The sequence below is a fragment of the Osmerus eperlanus genome, chromosome 15 (assembly GCF_963692335.1).
Source record: "Osmerus eperlanus chromosome 15, fOsmEpe2.1, whole genome shotgun sequence".
In the NCBI taxonomy this organism is placed as follows: domain Eukaryota; kingdom Metazoa; phylum Chordata; class Actinopteri; order Osmeriformes; family Osmeridae; genus Osmerus; species Osmerus eperlanus.
The window spans coordinates 14,454,007-14,471,326 of record NC_085032.1 but is presented as its reverse complement, the minus strand read 5'-3'; the positions used below and the strand labels follow the sequence as shown (position 1 = coordinate 14,471,326).

General features: G+C 54.7%; 2 protein-coding genes across 2 annotated transcripts; one reads left to right on the top strand and one right to left on the bottom strand.

Annotated features, from left to right (window-relative positions):
* Window positions 1-546: 546 nt before the first annotated feature.
* On the bottom strand, window positions 547-13,050 carry LOC134035371 (cilia- and flagella-associated protein 44; the record flags this gene model as incomplete). The annotated part of the gene is given in 34 exon segments (XM_062480366.1): window positions 547-862; window positions 1,038-1,172; window positions 1,379-1,539; window positions 1,705-1,906; window positions 2,100-2,216; window positions 2,777-2,907; window positions 3,036-3,149; window positions 3,246-3,441; window positions 3,646-3,849; window positions 4,290-4,542; window positions 4,732-4,973; window positions 5,485-5,662; window positions 5,755-5,914; window positions 6,018-6,099; window positions 6,101-6,230; window positions 6,402-6,532; window positions 6,741-6,903; window positions 7,144-7,199; window positions 7,421-7,707; window positions 7,946-8,081; window positions 8,214-8,438; window positions 9,025-9,177; window positions 9,367-9,477; window positions 9,601-9,810; window positions 9,935-10,029; window positions 10,147-10,246; window positions 10,354-10,401; window positions 10,508-10,663; window positions 10,821-10,985; window positions 11,101-11,215; window positions 11,469-11,685; window positions 12,016-12,118; window positions 12,316-12,478; window positions 12,866-13,050. Coding segments are annotated over 34 exon segments (5,382 nt in total), but the record flags the coding sequence as incomplete, so codon positions are not given.
* A 1,594-nt stretch (window positions 13,051-14,644) lies between these two features.
* LOC134034970 (uncharacterized) lies at window positions 14,645-17,320 on the top strand. The gene is made up of 4 exons (XM_062479714.1): window positions 14,645-14,937; window positions 15,129-15,260; window positions 15,505-15,741; window positions 15,831-17,320. Exons 1-4 carry the CDS (start codon window positions 14,808-14,810, stop codon window positions 17,135-17,137), a joined length of 1,806 nt encoding a protein of 601 aa, XP_062335698.1. The 5' UTR covers window positions 14,645-14,807; the 3' UTR covers window positions 17,138-17,320.

Genomic DNA, 17,320 nt, shown 5'->3' with positions numbered 1-17,320 from the left:
CTCTTACTGTCACACACACACACATTGTTGACTATCACAAACTAATGTTTGATTAGAAATATAGAATTGGGTGATGACACTGTTGGACTAAAACACTCTGCACTTTGTATTATGCAGCTCAACTCGTGAGGGTAAAAATCGATTAAAAAAAAGAATGAATAAGAAAGACTTCCTGATCAACAAATCTATCACCTTTATTGTTAACAGTGCTTTCCTCCCCAGGGGTTTGAATATGACAAGCATGTGGAAAGGATGCATGTGGAAAGGATGCATGTGGAAAGGATGCATGTGGAAAGGATGCATGTGGAAAGGATGCATGTGGAAAGGATGCATGTGGAAAGGATGCATGTGGAAAGGATGCATGTGGAAAGGATGCATGTGGAAAGGATGCATGTGGAAAGGATGCATGTGGAAAGGATGCATGTGGAAAGGATGCATGTGGAAAGGATGCATGTGGAAAGGATGCATGTGGAAAGGATGCATGTGGAAAGGATGCATGTGGAAAGGATGCATGTGGAAAGGATGCAAGGATACGTGTCACACCTGTAGACTGAAAAGTGTGCGAGGATAAAAGCGTGTTCTGTGTCTCCATGTGTCTCCATGGTTACTCCACCCCCTGGCCGCTGGAGGACGGCCGCCCTCCGCCCTGCCGGAGGTGGGGGTTGATCCTGGAGAGGCGTGCCGTGGCGGGCACGGAGGGCAGCGGGGCCAGGTTGGGGGGCAGGACATGGCCCCCCTTGCGGGACAAGATGCAGATCTCCTGTCGGAGCCCCCTGGCCTCCTCCTCCTGCCTCTCCAGCAGCTGCTGCAGCCTCCGCCTCTCCTCCTCCTCCACCGGCCCCCGCCGCTGGAACTGGGCTCCCTGGGCACACACACACACACACACTTAAAATGTAGTGCTTTGCATTTTAAATAAATATTAATATACACACGCGCGCAAGTTTAACGCTAAGCATTTCCTGGAAATGTAAACACACACACACACGCACACACACACACACACACACACACACACACACACAGTGTGGGACCAGTACCATCTTGCTCTGCCTGCTGTTGAGTTTGTCTTCCAGCTCTTTCTTCTGAATGAGGAGACTGTTCATGCTGAGCAGACGCTCTGTGTGACTCCTGGTCACCTCCATCACCTCCCTGTGGGCCTCTGCTACCTTCACCTGCCACACACACACACACACACACACACCACGTTGCAGTGCATGGAAATACAGTACCACTTAGTAATTCAAACCATGCCTTAAAGCACGGAATCACCGAATGTCATTTCTCACCATGAACGCATGCACCCCCCCCCTCCCCCCACATCCGCAACACCCCCACACACCACCACACACCACCACACACACACACAGTAAGGTCTGACCTCCCACAGTTTGAGCTCCTGGGCGTAGGCTGCCTCTCTGCCTCGGCTGTCCTGCCTCAGTTCCTCCAGGGTCCTGCTGCCAGACAGAGTCTGCAGAGCCTCCAGATCCACCAGCTGACCAAACTTCATCATCATCAGCTGTTCACAACGCGCCTCCAGCACTGGACACACACACACACACATCAATACACACACACACACATCTTCATCATCATCACACACACATCATCATTACATACACACACACATCATCATCATCACCATCATCATCATCATCACACACACATCATCATCACACACAACACCGTCACCCCCCCCAGCCCCACCCCTGATCCGGGCCTCCATCTCCTTGCGGTCGTGGATGAGCTGGACGTGCTGCTGGCGGGCCAGCCTGTACAGCTCCCTCTGCTCTCCCTTCTCCACCTGCACCTCCCTGATGCGCTCCTGCAGACGCCTCAGAGCAGCCGTGTTCAGCACCAGCGCCTGGGCCAGGCTGCCCGGGAGCATCCCGTTACTCACAAACTCTATCTGGAGGACCGGGGGGGGGGCATGGACAGACAGAAAGGTAAACACATGGATAGATTATTTAATTACAGAGATCTGTCAGTATGGAGGGGATAGCTGTTGATAACATTGACAGACAGGCAGACAGACAGACCGACAGACAGGCAGACAAGCAGACAGGCAGACAGACAGGCAGGCAGGGTAACTGAGGTGTTACCTGGTGCAGTCTGAAAGGAACCACCACATCCAGCTCATTGAGCTTCTGCTGTTTCTCCCTGTTGAACAGCTCCAGGTCTCCCTCTGCTGCTGTGAGGCTGCTCTGCACCACTTTCTCCTGAGAACCGACCACACACAGTCAGGACACACACACACTCATGCACAATTCATTAGTGACAACTGAGGGGATTAATAAATACTGGGAAAGACAAGAAAATGGAACATGAATGAAGGCAAGGGGGGGAGGAGAGAGCTGGGGGGGGAGAGAGCTGGGGGGGAGAGAGCTGGGGGGGGAGAGCTGGGGGGGAGAGAGAGCTGTGGGGGGGAGAGAGCTGGGGGGGAGAGAGCTGGGGAGAGAGAGCTGGGGGGGAGAGAGCTGGGGAGAGAGAGCTGGGGGGGGAGAGAGCTGGGGGGGAGAGAGCTGGGGAGAGAGAGCTGGGGGGGGAGAGAGAGCTGGGGGGGAGAGAGCTGGGGGGGGAGAGCTGGGGGGGAGAGAGAGCTGTGGGGGAGAGAGCTGGGGTGGGAGAGAGAGCTGTGGGGGAGAGAGCTGGGGTGGGAGAGAGAGCTGGGGGGGGGAGAGAGCTGGGGGGGGGGGAGCTGGGGGGGGGGGGGGTGGAGAGCTGGGGGGGGGAGAGAACCGAGGGGGGGGGGGAGAGTTGGGGGAGGAGGAGGTGTGACCTTCTTCAGCAGGGAGTCCCACTCCTTCCTCAGGCTGTCTGCGCTCCTCCTCTCCTCCAGGAGCAGCTCCTCCACGTCCACACGGCGCTCACGCAGATCCACCGTGTTCTGGAACAGCTCCGGGTCGCAGTCTCACACACACACACACACACACACACACACACACACACACACACACATGAACACAGGCCAAAGCAAACAGAAAGGTGTCAGGCTGGTCGTGTGCCCGTCAGGCTGGTCAGAGGAGACGAGGACTCACTGGGAGGACAGACGCTGTCGTCCAGGACGTCACCGTCCTCTGAGCCGCTGTCATCCTCCTCTCCATCCCAGTCTGACTCCTCATCCGATTCCTGGTCGCTGCCCTCCTCCTCCTCTGTACGCAGCAGGACCCAGGATGAGGAAACACGCACAGACACACACACATAGATACACACACATGTCTACGCCACGCACGCACACACACCCTCACCGTCATCTCCGGTCTTCTCTTTCTTCTTCACGCGCTTGATCTTCTTCTTGAAGACCTTGGTGAGGAAGTCGGCAAACTTGTTGTTCTCGCCCAGCGAGGCGTGGAAGGTGGTGGAGACGGCCTTCTCTCTGTCCTGCAGCCTGGAGACGTCCCTCCTCTTCTGCTCCAGCTGCTTCCTGCACTCCTCCAGCTTGGACTGGCCCAGAGCCAGGGAACACACACCACACACACCACACACACCACACACACACTGCTCAATACACACATCTACACAGTGCATACCAACACTAACGACAAGTCAATGCACACAAACAGGTACATACAGTAATCACTCACTCTCACACACACACACACACACACCCACACACCCTCTCTCTCTCTGTCTCTCTCACACACACACCCTGATGTCGCTCTCCTCCTCCACGCGGGCGTACAGTCTCTCCTGCAGGGAGTTTTCCCTCTTCTCAAACTCCTTGAGGAGCAGCAGCTCCTGGAACAGGGTGACGTGACGCAGGTCGGCCAGCTTCATGTGCACGTCCACACACAGCTTCTCATGACGCAGCAGACACAGCTCAGCGTCAAACTGCCACACACTGCCCTCCATCTGGAGGGGAGGGGGGAGGGGGGGAGAGGGGGGGGGAGGGAGGGGGGAAGGAGGGGGGGGGTCACCACAGGATCCCTTTTTATCAGGGTTCATTTCAAATCGCAGGCTGTCACGTCTGTTTAGACACCAGACGATGTCAAGGCTGTCACATCTGTTTAGACACCAGACGATGTCAAGGCTGTCACATCTGTTTAGACACCAGACGATGTCAAGGCTGTCACGTCTGTTTAGACACCAGACGATGTCAAGGCTGTCACGTCTGTTTAGACACCAGACGATGTCAAGGCTGTCACGTCTGTTTAGACACCAGACGATGTCAAGGCTGTCACGTCTGTTTAGACACCAGACGATGTCAAGGCTGTCATAGCATCTGGGATGTGAAACTGTCCCAGGGGAAAGAGAACGGGAATCGAACCGGATCCCCAACGAGCAGCACTGACCTGCTCCAGCAGGGAGTCCTGCTCATCCTGCAGTCTGACCCCTTCCACCTGGACACGCTCCTCCTCCAACACCGACAGCCCCGCCCCCCGCCCCGCCCCCTGCCCCAACCCGGCTGGGAGGCACAGGGTCCCCTCCTTCTCTCCCCCCTCCTCCTCCTCCTCCTCCTCCTCCTCCTCTCCATCTCTCTCAGCCTCCAGCTGTTCCAGCAGACCGGGTGCCCCCTCCTCTGGGTGCTGCTCCATGGCTCCTGCCCTGCAGGGGAGGGGGAGAGAGGGGAGGTTATAGGAACAGTGAAGAACATCTCCGTTTGTCATCTTCCTGTCGAACATATTCAGAGCTAATTCGGATCAAGCCACCCTTCAGAACTTCCTTTCAGAACTCTGACAGCGATCCCTGTCGTGCCACAGGTGTAACCTGGTGGTCCCCTGCCCTGGCCCCCACCTCTGAGCCCGCAGGGCCCCGTAGCGCTGCAGTGTGCTGCTGGTGTAGCGGAGCTTCCTCTCCGGCGTCTCCTCCGGCAGCAGGGAGGGGAGAGGCGCCGGCCGGCGGTGAAGAGCGGGCGCCAGGCGCTCCTGGACGGCTCGGATCCGCCGGCCCTGGGAGCGCAGCCTGGATACCAGCCGCACCTTGGCATCCCGCAGGGCCATGATGCGAGCGTTCATCTGGGCCTTCTTCTCGTGGATCTGATGGGGAGGGTAGGCAGGTGGGAATCATGGAGTCAGAGGGGCTGAGGGGTGAGAGGGAGGGGCTGAGGGGTAAGAGGGAGGGGCTGAGGGGTGAGAGGGAGGGGCCGAGGGGTGAGAGGGAGGGGCCGAGGGGTGAGAGGGAGGGCCGAGGGGTGAGAGGGAGGGGCCGAGGGGTGAGAGGGAGGGGCCGAGGGGTGAGAGGGAGGGCCGAGGGGTGAGAGGGAGGGCCGAGGGGTGAGAGGGAGGGGCCGAGGGGTGAGAGGGAGGGGCCGAGGGGTGAGAGGGAGGGCCGAGGGGTGAGAGGGAGGGGCCGAGGGGTGAGAGGGAGGGCCGAGGGGTGAGAGGGAGGGGCCGAGGGGTGAGAGGGAGGGCCGAGGGGTGAGAGGGAGGGGCCGAGGGGTGAGAGGGAGAGCCGAGGGGTGAGAGGGAGGGGCCGAGGGGTGAGAGGGAGGGGCCGAGGGGTGAGAGGGAGGGGCCGAGGGGTGAGAGGGAGGGCCGAGCGTCTGACCTCCTCCTCCAGAATGACCAGCTGAGCCCTCTTCTTCTCTGCGTTCATCCTCAGGTGCTCCGGGACGGTGAAGTCTTTGGCCGTCTTCAGCTTGAAGTCGCCCATGTTCTCTGTGGCCCACCTGACGGCACGCACGTCCTCCGGGTCCTCGCAGTCCTCGTTGGGTTTGGCGTCGTACCTGAGGACCGGAGAGGGACACAGGGTCAGAGAGGAACAGGGAGAGAGCGAGCGCGTGTCGGCAGAGCGTCTGAAAGGTGTGCGTGCTCTCACAGCTGGGCCCACTCTCTCCTCCTGGTCTGGATCTTGGCGCGGGCGCGCTCAGCCTTCTCCGCAGCCTTGCGCAGCTTCTCCGCCTGGCGCCCCGCCAGCTTGGAGCCCCCTGGGTGGACCCCCCGCGGGGGCAGGCCTGCCTCCCCGGCCTCCTGCTCCCCTGGAGAGACACCACACACACACACACACTTTAGAGGTCACAAAGACAAAAGGCACAAACACACAACCAAACACACACAGGTACACAACAACCTTTCTCCTACCTGTGTCTTTGGAGCTGTCTTTGCCCACCTCAGCCTTCCTCTTGCGCTCCTGTGCCGCCGCCCCCCCCGCCCCCCCCGCCCCCCCCCGCCCGGCTGCGCTCCTTAACCTGGTGGAAGCGCTCCGACAGCGCCAGCAGGCGATAGGTGGAGATCCTGTGGTCACTCTGGAACGCTACCACGGTAATGGTCTCTGACTCTAGAGAGTCCCAGAACCTGAACAGAATAGAGGCAGGGGAGAGGGAGGCATAGGATAAACACAGCGTGTGTGTGTGCAGATGCTGTGTGTGTGTGCAGATGCTGTGTGTGTGTGCAGATGCTGTGTGTGTGTGCAGATGCTGTGTGTGTGTGCAGATGCTGTGTGTGTGTGCGTGTGTGTGTGTGTACCTCTCCCGCAGTTTGTTCAGGCCGAGGCGGTGCCGCTCCACCTCCCAGGCCAGCTCCCTCCTCACCTCCCTCACCCTCTGAGCCGTCAGCCTCTCTGTCTCCTCTCTGAAGCGCCGGTCCAACTCCAGCTCCTGAGCACACAGCACACACACATAATAGTGTGCATGTGTGTGTGCCTGTGTGTATGTGTCTGTGTATCTGTGTGAGTGTGTGTCTGTGTGAGTGTGTGTACCGTGTTAGTGTGTGTGCCTGTGTGAGTGTGTGTGTACCGTGTTAGTGTGTGTGTGTGTACCGTGTTAGTGTGTGTGTCTGTGTGAGTGTGTGTGTGTGTGTGTGTACCGTGCGGTGCAGCTGGACGTGTGGAGGCAGGGTCTGGTTCTCCAGCAGCACAAGTCTGAACTGGTTCTGGAGCTCCGTCAGCTTCTTACGACGCTCCACCTTCCTAAGCTCCGCCTCCCGCCGCATGCGCTCCATCTCCAGCTTCTGCTTGGCCGTTTCGATGCTGCGGGCAGCCGAGAGAGACGGAGAGAGCGACAGACACAGAGAGTGTGTGAGAGGGAGAGAGAGAGAGAGAGAGAGAGAGAGACACAGAGAGTGTGTGAGAGAGAGAGAGAGAGAGAGAGAGAGAGAGAGAGAGAGAGAGAGAGAGAGAGAGAGAGAGAGAGAGAGAGAGAGAGAGAGAGAGAGAGAGAGAGAGAGAGAGAGAGAGAGGCCTGACACCACAGTCAGGGTGTGTCCTCACCTGTACGCTGCTGGGTCCTCTATGTCCTGGGCCACGCCCTCCATCTCAATGCCCACCTGTCGCATCAAGAACAGGAGTTACTGAGGAGTCAGGACGACACCAAGTCTCACCAGCAGTGCCCCTCCCTCCCCCTCCCCCCCCCCCCCTCCCTCCCTCCCCCTCCCTACCTCCCCCCCCTCCCTCCCCCTCCCCCTCCCTGCCCTCCCCTGCCCAGGGGGGGGGGAGGGCACCCTGGCCCTTACTGACCCGGGGGGAGGGCACCCTGGCCCTTACTGACCCGGGGGGAGGGCACCCTGGCCCTGCTGCGCTGCAGGGCTGTCAGAAGCTCCTCCTGGGGCAGCAGGCTGAAGGAGAAGATGTTGCCGTCCTCCCCGGTCGTCAGCACAAACTGGTCGTCGTAGCTACAGCGCAGCTGGCGTACGTGTCCGTACTGGTTGTCGTGGACGCCGAGGGCCCAGAAGGCGTGCATGGAGGTCAGGTGTGCGTCGGAGGGCTGGAGAGGGTAGGCCCGGACCCTGCCTGAGTGCATGCCGCACAGCATCAGACGCCTGCTGGAGCTGGGAGACATCGCAGGACAGGGTCAGGGGGAACACTCCCAGAGGGACTGGGAGACATCGCAGGACAGGGTTAGGGGGAACACTCCCAGAGGGACTGGGAGACATCGCAGGACAGGGTCAGGGGGAACACTCCCAGAGGGACTGGGAGACATCGCAGGACAGGGTCAGGGGGAACACTCCCAGAGGGACTGGGAGCGCGAGCACAGTTTGAGACAGGCAGCTGGGAGGACAGCTAGCTACCTGAATGATGGTGCGTATGGGGTCTTGGTCAGTGTTGTGGACGGGCAGGAAAGAGGAGGGAGCATCCTGCCGCTCGGCTGGATCCTCGTCCTGCTGTTCAGAGAACCTGCAGTGGTACAGGTACCCTGAGTCATAGCCACCCTGCAACACAGAGGAGGAGAGGGTGGTTAGTGTGTGTGTGTGCGTGTGTGTGGTTAGTGTGTGTGTGTTTGTGGTTAGTGTGTGTGGTTAGTGTGTGTGTGTGGTTAGTGTGTGTGTGGTTAGTGTGTGCACCATGGACAGCCAGAAGGCCCCAGGCTCAGAGTAAAAGCCACAGTGAAGAGGGCTGGGAGGGTCGGGGATGTAGATGGGCGGTAACTCTTCCTCCTCCTCCTCTTCCTCCTGCAGTTCCTCCTCTGTGGGATCTCGTTCCTGCTCCTTCGCTCTCTTCAGACGCGCCTCTCTCTCCTTCATCTTCTTCTCCTTCACAGCCTGCCTGCGTGCAATCTCCTGCTCTCTCTGGAACAAAGACATGACATGAGAGACATGAGCTCAGTCATCAGCCAGCCAGACCAGCCAGCCAGAGAGCCAGACCAGGCCAGCCAGAGAGCCAGACCAGCCAGCCAGAGAGCCAGACCAGCCAGCCAGAGAGCCAGACCAGCCAGCCAGAGGGCCAGACCAGCCAGCCAGAGAGCCAGAGAGCCAGCCAGAGAGCGAGAGAGCCAGCCAGAGAGCCAGCCAGAGAGCCAGAGAGCCAGCCAGAGAGCCAGACCAGCCAGCCAGAGAGCCAGACCAGCCAGCCAGAGAGCCAGAGAGCCAGCCAGAGAGCCAGCCAGAGAGCCAGCCAGAGAGCCAGAGAGCCAGCCAGAGAGCCAGAGAGCCAGCCAGAGAGCCAGCCAGAGAGCCAGAGAGCCAGCCAGAGAGCCAGACCAGCCAGCCAGAGAGCCAGACCAGGCCAGCCAGAGAGCCAGAGAGCCAGCCAGAGAGCCAGACCAGGCCAGCCAGAGAGCCAGACCAGCCAGCCAGAGAGCCAGACCAGGCCAGCCAGAGAGCCAGACCAGCCAGCCAGAGAGCCAGACCAGGTCAGACTGGGATCATAGCACACCTGGATGCGTGACTTGATGCTGTGGAAGTGGAAGCAGCGAGTCGGGAGGCCGGAGATCTGATAGGTGGTGCCTGGCTTCTGGGCCTCCAGGTCCGGGGCCTGGACCTCGACCACATGACCGCTTACACACAGGATCAGCAGTGTGTTTGCGTCCTGAGCACACACACACACACACACAAACATAGGGGAATAACTTAGGTAAAGCCGTATGGCACTAGTACAGCCATGACACTTGCTAGAATAGTGTCTATGAACACTGAGAATAACCAAGAGGCAAACATGCCTTGATGTCAATGTGAGGTGTGTGTCCCAGGGAGAGATCCACCGTGAGTCCAGACTTACGTGGGACTGAGGCGACCACTCCAGCCCCTGGACAGGTCCCGGAACAGTGACAAAGCCAACAGGGTGGTACTTATCCCCCACACTGAAGAAGAACACTGTGCAGTCAACACTCTAGACACCAAAGAAGAAGAAAAAAATAAAAATACTTTTTAAAAAAAAGGAAGGAAGGGGAAAGTTTCACCAACAGCTGTCATGAAGCAAACCCTCTTCTGGATCAGATCCAGCAGTCCTTACCCCCGTGGCTAGAATCTCTCCATTTCGCTCATATGCAATGGCAGTCACAGGTGCATTGTGGGGCTTGAAGGCCTGTTTGAGGCGGAGCTCTGCATCGCCATAGTCACTGCGCCCTGCCACCACGTGCAGTCCCTGAGGGTTGTAGAGCTCGAGAAGGCGGACGACCCCATCTTCAAAGCCCACCACCACCAACCCCCCGCTAGGATTCACCTGCAGGCGGGGGAGACTCAGGTGAACCAGCACTTCATTCACAACTGCTGGAAACAACATCCTCTCATACTATCCAAACTTGAATCTACTCTCACAAACACGGTGACATCATTGGTAAACACACCAGTCTTGGAGCCCAGGTCAGAGTTGTTCCTCCCTGCTTGTATCGACTGGTTGTCAGCTCTTTCTTTGCCAGGAAGTCAAAAATCCTGACCGAGCCTAACGGAGAGAGACAAAATGAGAAAGAGGAAGAGAGATAGGCAGCAAAAGAGCGTGTTCATGGGTGTGAGCAGTATTTGTAATCAAATTCCCGACAGTGTATGCTTGCTGACTCACGATCTAAAGTAGTCGTGGCCATCAGATGGCTGGTGGTGGACACATCCATGCCCTGGATCACTCCTGCATGGAAGGAGAACAGGCACTCGGGCTCCTGGGTCTGTGCACCACGGAACACACTCAGTTCACACACACAGTTACACACACACACACACACACACACACTAGACTGCAGTATTGAGGCCAACAAGAGAGCAGGGAACTCACAATGTTGGAAAAGGAGAGATCCAATTTCCAGATGCCTCCATTGGAATCCTGACGACACACACACATGGAAACAGTTATCACCAATGCTGTGATGCTATTCTAATATCCTGACCTCAGAGCTCAGTGTCACTGTGTGTCATCTTTGCCCTCTGACCTGTGCGAACCAGATGAAAGAATCCGGCAGGGAGCTCTTGACCATGGAGGACAGGCAGACATTGCGTCCAATCACCATCTCATTCATGGGCTCAATTTCAAACAGCCCGCTGTCGTCACTGCAGTCTGCCGTGTCAATGCTCTCAAAGTCCCAGCCCTGGTGACATCATCAGAGTGGGACGAACAGACACATCAGAGAGAGAACAGTTCTGAGAGTACTTTAAACCATGTCATATGGACACCGCATTGTGAACCCTCCTCTCCTACCGTGTTGACCTCTATGACCTCTGTGACCTCTGTGACTCGGGTCTTACCCTGACCGCCCCGTCTGTGCCGATGGTTATGAGTTCTCCCTCGTCCAGAGAGAACTGCTGGATGGTGCCTGCATGGCACGTCCTGCCCCCTTTACGGCACATCTCCACCTTGATCAGCCCCCCGTCCCACAGCAGCATGTTCCCCCAGGCCGACCCTGACACCACCTGACACACACACAGGACGGACACACCGGAGAGTTCTACACAACAGCAAAAAGATCCTTTCTATTTTTAGGAGTGGACACCATCAGTTCGGTCTGAAGATGGAGGTTGGGCAGACCTTCCCATCAGGAAGCTCCACGTAGCCCTCGATATCTGTCAGCGCAGTCTTGCCAAACCTTCCCAGGAAGCCCTGCAATTTAAGACCGGTAAAAGTACTGGCCATTTTCCAGAACCTGTCAGGGGAGGAGATCATCAATGATGTTATAATTAACTATGAATAAATAGATCTATATATCAATACTATCATATCAATATTGCTACTTACATAAAGTCATTAAATATTGTGTTTCAGTAGTCAGTCCAGAACAAATAACTAAGTTATATCTGATGCACTACTTAAGACAAGAAAACGTGACGATACATGAATAGATCACAAAAACCGAGGTGAGGCTGTGGGAAGGCTTGGACTGGCGGACAGACACTGACTTAATGTGTCCAGATCCAGAGGTGGTCAGCTGTCCAGGGTTGTCAGGTGAGAATGTGACCCGGTAGACGTCCTGGGAGAAGGCTTTGCATCGCAGCATCACCTGCTCCTCACTCCACTCCCAGAGAGTCAGCATGTAGTCTGGAGCGCTTCCCACGCTGGCCAGCAGGGTCCCGTCACGGTTAAAGTCCACAAAGCTGTAGGCCTGCCCTGTCCCGCCTGTGCAGAAGAACAGGGGAGTCAGGTGGCTGAGCGGTTAGGGAGTCGGGCTATTAATCAGAAGGTTGTTGGTTCGATTCCTGGCCGTGCAAAATGACATTGTGTCCTTGGGCAAGGCACTTCATCCTACTTGCCTCGGGGAGAATGTCCCTGTACTTACTGTAAGTCGCTCTGGATAAGAGCGTCTGCTAAATGACTAAATGTAAATGTAAAATGTAAATGTAAGAACACAGGCTCAAACAGAACCAAACACACACACGATCATTCAAACAATACCTCAGCCCCTACGGCGCGTGTCGATTCAATGCAGTGACAAGGTTTGGTAGTTACCTCTGAGTATGCGGTAGGGTTGTAGTGAGGGATACTCGTAGATGATGATGTTGGGCTGGTATCCCTTCTCTGCTACAGTGAGATACCTCTTACTGGGGTGGGCCTACATGGAGAGACACAGCCAGGCCAGTGGGGCATTCGTCATGCATGGAGGAGGAGAACTGTTGAAAATCTAAAAGTGCTTATTGGTTGAATTAGTTTTTTTTTTTTATGTTTATACATTTAGATGTCATTATAATATCGGAAACCAAGAAACTACGCTGGAAGTGTATGACTGGGTGTGCGTGTGGAAGACGTTACCATAATAGTGCCAATGCCTCCTCCACTGCAGGAGCGCAGGTAGCGCTGCTCCTTGGTGCGCACGTCCAGGAATATAAGTAGGTTTCCCGCCACGAAGGCCAGCGTGCGCTCGTCCAGCAGCTGCAGGTTGGCCCTGCGCTCACAGTCATAGCCAAAGGAGTGTCTGAATCACAGCTAAAGGAAGTAAATGCAGTCTCATGCGACGGGCAAGTATACAAGTAAACCCTGGAGTGCTTAAGTCACCTTTCTAACTTCACCGGACATTCTAGCCTTGGCCATCTTTTTTTTTTTTTTTTTTCTTAGCAGGTTGAAAAAACGAAACTTTTTTCCACACACAATATGATACAAAAAAGTTTCACGTTTTTTCTAAAACTTGTTTTCTAATTTCATTTTTGATGTGAGGTCCAACAGGTAGTAGTAATGGCTACTTTTTACTGAGTAGCCTATATGTCAGAGCTTTTTAAACATGAGTATCTGTATTTGAGTGAAGGATGTGTGTACTTTTGCAATCTCTGGCTAAATGGTAAAGTGGTGTCAAGTGAGAGGATACGACAGATGAAGCAGGTTCTCTGGAATCTCAGAGTCGGCCGTGATGACTGGTCTGGAGTAAAGCTCTTCATAGTTATAGAACATGTCTTCTGGGAGCTTCTTCACACTGAAACTCTCTTTCCCCTCTTCTTCAACCAGGCCATTCTCTCCCTGTTGCACGTCCTCCGTTTCTGCGGGTGCCGCAGACAGACATAATTACCAGATTATGTGTAGTCTATAGACTACCATGCATTGCGTTGGAGATTACTGGATGTGGCTTTCGTTAGACTAATTAACAACTGGATTGTGGATCGGACAGACATTATGTAATTAAAACATGGAATTGTGTACCGTCAACCTTTCCCTGGGTGGAGATATCTTCATGAGTCTGTGAGTCCTGAAAGCCTTCTGTTGTTGGGGTAAGTGTGTTTTCTGAAGGAGGGTCACCATCGGAGATTTCTGCTTCACTAACATTGGCTTGTTTTTCTTTGGCCGGGTCATCTTGAAAGGAAGGGTCAAACACAGAAGAGCGTCACTAAGACATAGTAATCTAAATGATATACTTATTATTTTCTACCTAAAGACAAGAAACTTAATTGATCAACAAAAAAAATCAGTTTTATAGTTCAAAATTAGAAAGCTATATTGCAAATTACCTTCAGCACCAGGGCTGTCTTTCTGATTCTCAGACGAGTCCATTTTCGTTAAGAATCGTTGCCTAGCAACGATTCTTAACAAGGAAGTCATTTCTGTCGCAAGGCACACTGGTTAATGTAGTTATCACTCGCCGTTGTAAACTCGGAAATTGTCGAAAGTCCGCTGGGTAAGAAGAGAGACTTCTCTTTGAGTGTTTAAGTATCGAGTGTATATTTATTTTTATATATTATTTACATCTAATAATATATGTTTTGGGGTATTCATCGGTATTTTCTGTGCGTATAGCTAGCTCTAAGTGTTTCTCTAAACAGGGAAGTAATTGTCCTTGGTGTTGTTGGCTGAGTACTTTTTGACACAATTCATTACGCGTTGGAAAATTATCATATAAAGGTAACGGTTTTAATGGTATTTCAAATCGTTTTTTGCTGCAGAATGGTTCGCACTGCTGACAGAATGGAATTGCCAGGAACAGACACAAGTATGTGATTCCATTGGCTCATTTTCAAATATTATTTACTTAATCTGCGACAACTATAGTTTTATTTCTTGGGTTCCAGTTCGATATAGCCTTTTAGCCTAATGTCAAGTTATTCAGCTGGCAGCTAGCTAAGATGATAGATCAAAGATCCCTGATAATGACATAACCAATAGCCTACTGTCACAGGCTCTTGTCAAGGGGAAACTCAGCCAGTGAAGTCCCATCTGCTGCAGTCCAGGGACATCCTGGTGGAAAGTTTATACAACCTGGCCCCTCTGCTAGACCGAGCCCTGGCTAGCGGCCTGCTATCTCAGGAGAACTACTTTGACGTGCGTGCAGAGAAGACTCCGCAGGAGCGAGCGCGCAGGCTGCTGGAGGTGGTCCATGCCGAGCTGGATGAGTCCGGGGCCAGAGGCTTCCTGGAGTGTCTGAAGAGCTGCCAACACCACTACCCCCGCCTCAAAACCTGGCTCGGCTCTGATACAGGTGGGACGAAAAGTTTAATAATTCATTCCATCCCTTTAGAAGTGTTCAGATCCATCTTATTTAGTCTGTCCCTGTCTCTCCCCATCTCTATCTCTTTCTCAGACTTACAGCATGGACCTACAGGTATGTGTCTGTATTTATATTCTCTAGTTAAAACAACACAATGAGCTGAACTGATGAACTGATCTCTTTCTCGTCGAAACGAACAGAGCGCCAACTGAAGGCCCAGCTGAGCGTTCTGTGTTCCCGTGTGGGCTATTCCATCCTGCCCGTCTCCCTGGCCCTGTTCTCCAGTGGTATCCTGACCCAGTTTGAGTTGGATCAGGTCCAGGCAACTCCAACTATGTACCAACAGACCTATCAGCTCCTGTCCATCTGTCTGTCCAAGGGAGAGAAGGCCTGCTGCAGCTTCTACCAAGCCCTGAACAGCGAGGACCCTCAGCTGGCTTCAGACATCAGGGAAGACCCAGGAGGTAATGACCCAGTGGTGATGAAGGGCAGAGGACTTCACTGCACAAACTGGCTTGTTACTTTGCCTCTTTTATTGTTGCACTCATGTAGAGGTCTATTTGGTCAAGGCTGTTTGGAAACTACAGAGCTACAGAATTGAATTTGACATGGACTCAGTCCTGGAGAAGTGAGTGTGGGTGTCTCTGTTTTCAAGCCAGTGGTCCGGCAGAAGATTTGTCCGCTCTTTCCCTGGTCAGCACAGCTCCCAGCACCGTTGAGGCAGTGCAGGACACTGGAGAAACGGATGCGGAGGATAAGCTTGTCTCAGGAAACAACCCACACTCAGGTACTCCTTACACCTGGTGCTCTCAGTCTAACCGTTTACAGGGAGTCAGATGGCTGAGCGGTTCGGGAATCAGGCTATTAATCAGAAGGTTGCCGGTTTGATTCCCAGCCGTGAAAAATGACGTTGAGTCCTTGGGCAAGGTACTTCACCCTACTTGCCTCGGGGGAATGTGTCTGTACTTAATGACTAAATGTAACCCTACGTTGACATAAAGAACAGTTATAAAAGTTGTGCGTCTTCTCAGGTGTGCTCCAGCAGGTGTTGGCTCTGCTGGATGTGTGTCCAGGTGCAGGCCCCAGCCTTAACGTGTGTGAGCTGGGGGTGGCTGTGGGTCTGCCCAGACGGACGGTCAGGGAGAGCCTCCTGGAGGAGGCGGGCGTGGGGGATGTCTCTCAGCTCAGGGCTCTCACCACCCTGTTCCTCCACAAGACCCAGGACGCCGGCCGTCTCCTGGCCAGGGTTAGGGAATGCTCCACAGACAGTAGGTTCTGCTGTGAGGGTTTTTCCAGACCAACCATGTGACTCATTTCTCCGTCGTTCTTTCTGCACTCATTCGATCTTGTGTTGTAGGGGTTCTGCTCTCTGGAAGAGGAGGCCTTTTACTGAAGCTGCTGCTGGAAGCCGAGGCCTTGTTCTACACTGACACCAATCTGTGTACCGGTCACACTCTCCAGGATGACCAGCGAGACCAGGACCCGAAAGACAGAGCGTTGCTAATCTTTAGCTATCTCCTCTGGGAGATCACGGCGGAGGCCCTGGAGGACTGTGGGCCTGGAGCAGAGCTGGGAGGGGACGTGAAGGCCGCGGTGCGCCTGCTGAAGGGGAGCGCGTGCGTGCAGGCCGAGCTGCTCCAGGAGTTAGAGGAGTGTTTGACTGAAGGGGGGACTGAGAGCTTGCTGCAGAGCATCCGAGTCCTGGCTCAGGTGCTGCGTGACCTCTACCCTCTCCAGGACAGTTGGAGGCTCTCCCCACCAGCAGATGGCGCCGTGTACTCCTGCCATCCACACAGGCTTCACAGAGTCACCTCTTTCCTGGGCTTAGCTTCCCGCATCACCCGCAGAGCCCTGTGCCCTGGGTCTCTACTGGAAACTGCCTCTCTCCCCAGCCAATACAGGGAGGTCTGCCTCGGCATCGCTCGCCTGCTGGACAGAGTACAACCACAGGGGGGTGCTACAGATCTCTCCCAGGCCCCCACTAGTACCATCACCCAACACATCCACTCCATCTTGTCCCTGCCGGCGTTCAGGCCGCAGGCCTTTGACGCAGGGGTGAGACACAGGATCCTGGCTGTGCTAGAGTTTGACCCTGTTCTTCTTGGCCTGAGACTGTTGCTGGATTTGCACAGGGACACACTGATGGCTCTGGGCCAGTACCTGAAACCTTGTGATCAGCACTCCTTTCAGCTCGTCCCAGAGACGGTCCAGATACTTGGAGGGGCGGTACTAAGCTGGGTTGGAAGAGTCAGGGGCCCTGTCGCCATCGACAACGGGATGGAGGAAGTCCTCCGATTCGTCATCTCTGAGCCAACTTCCTTCCTGGTCAGAGTATTTTGTCGCGGTTACGATGAGGGGAAGTACTTTGAGGTGCATGAGCCAAGATGTGTGCGTGTGTCAGGGCTGGGGGAGGAGGGAGTCGAGGGGGCCCAGGCTCTGGGGGGGACAGTGTTGGCTAGGGAGGGGAACACGGTGTGGATGAGGGAGGGCTGGCAGGGACAGGAGACAAAGCTGGAGGAGGTCTTGGAGAGACACTCTGCTCAGGCCCACGAGGAGGGCTGCTACTTTAAGGTCACCTCCTCAGTGTCAGAGTGTGAGGTCAAGGTTATCTGCAAGAGTGGAAGGCTGTCTGCCGTGGTGGAGAGGAACTGTGAGGTTGTTTGAGTTTGGTTGATACATAGTAGCTTGTGTTTCCAGACTGCTTCAGCTGCTTGTATAGTAAATCTCTAAAATCACTCTAAAAACTGTATTATTGTCGTGAGACATAATTTTCAACTTTTTGATTGAGGTATTAGTGTACTGCATGTGTTCAATATGCATTGTGGTGTAATAATGTTTGGAATAAAA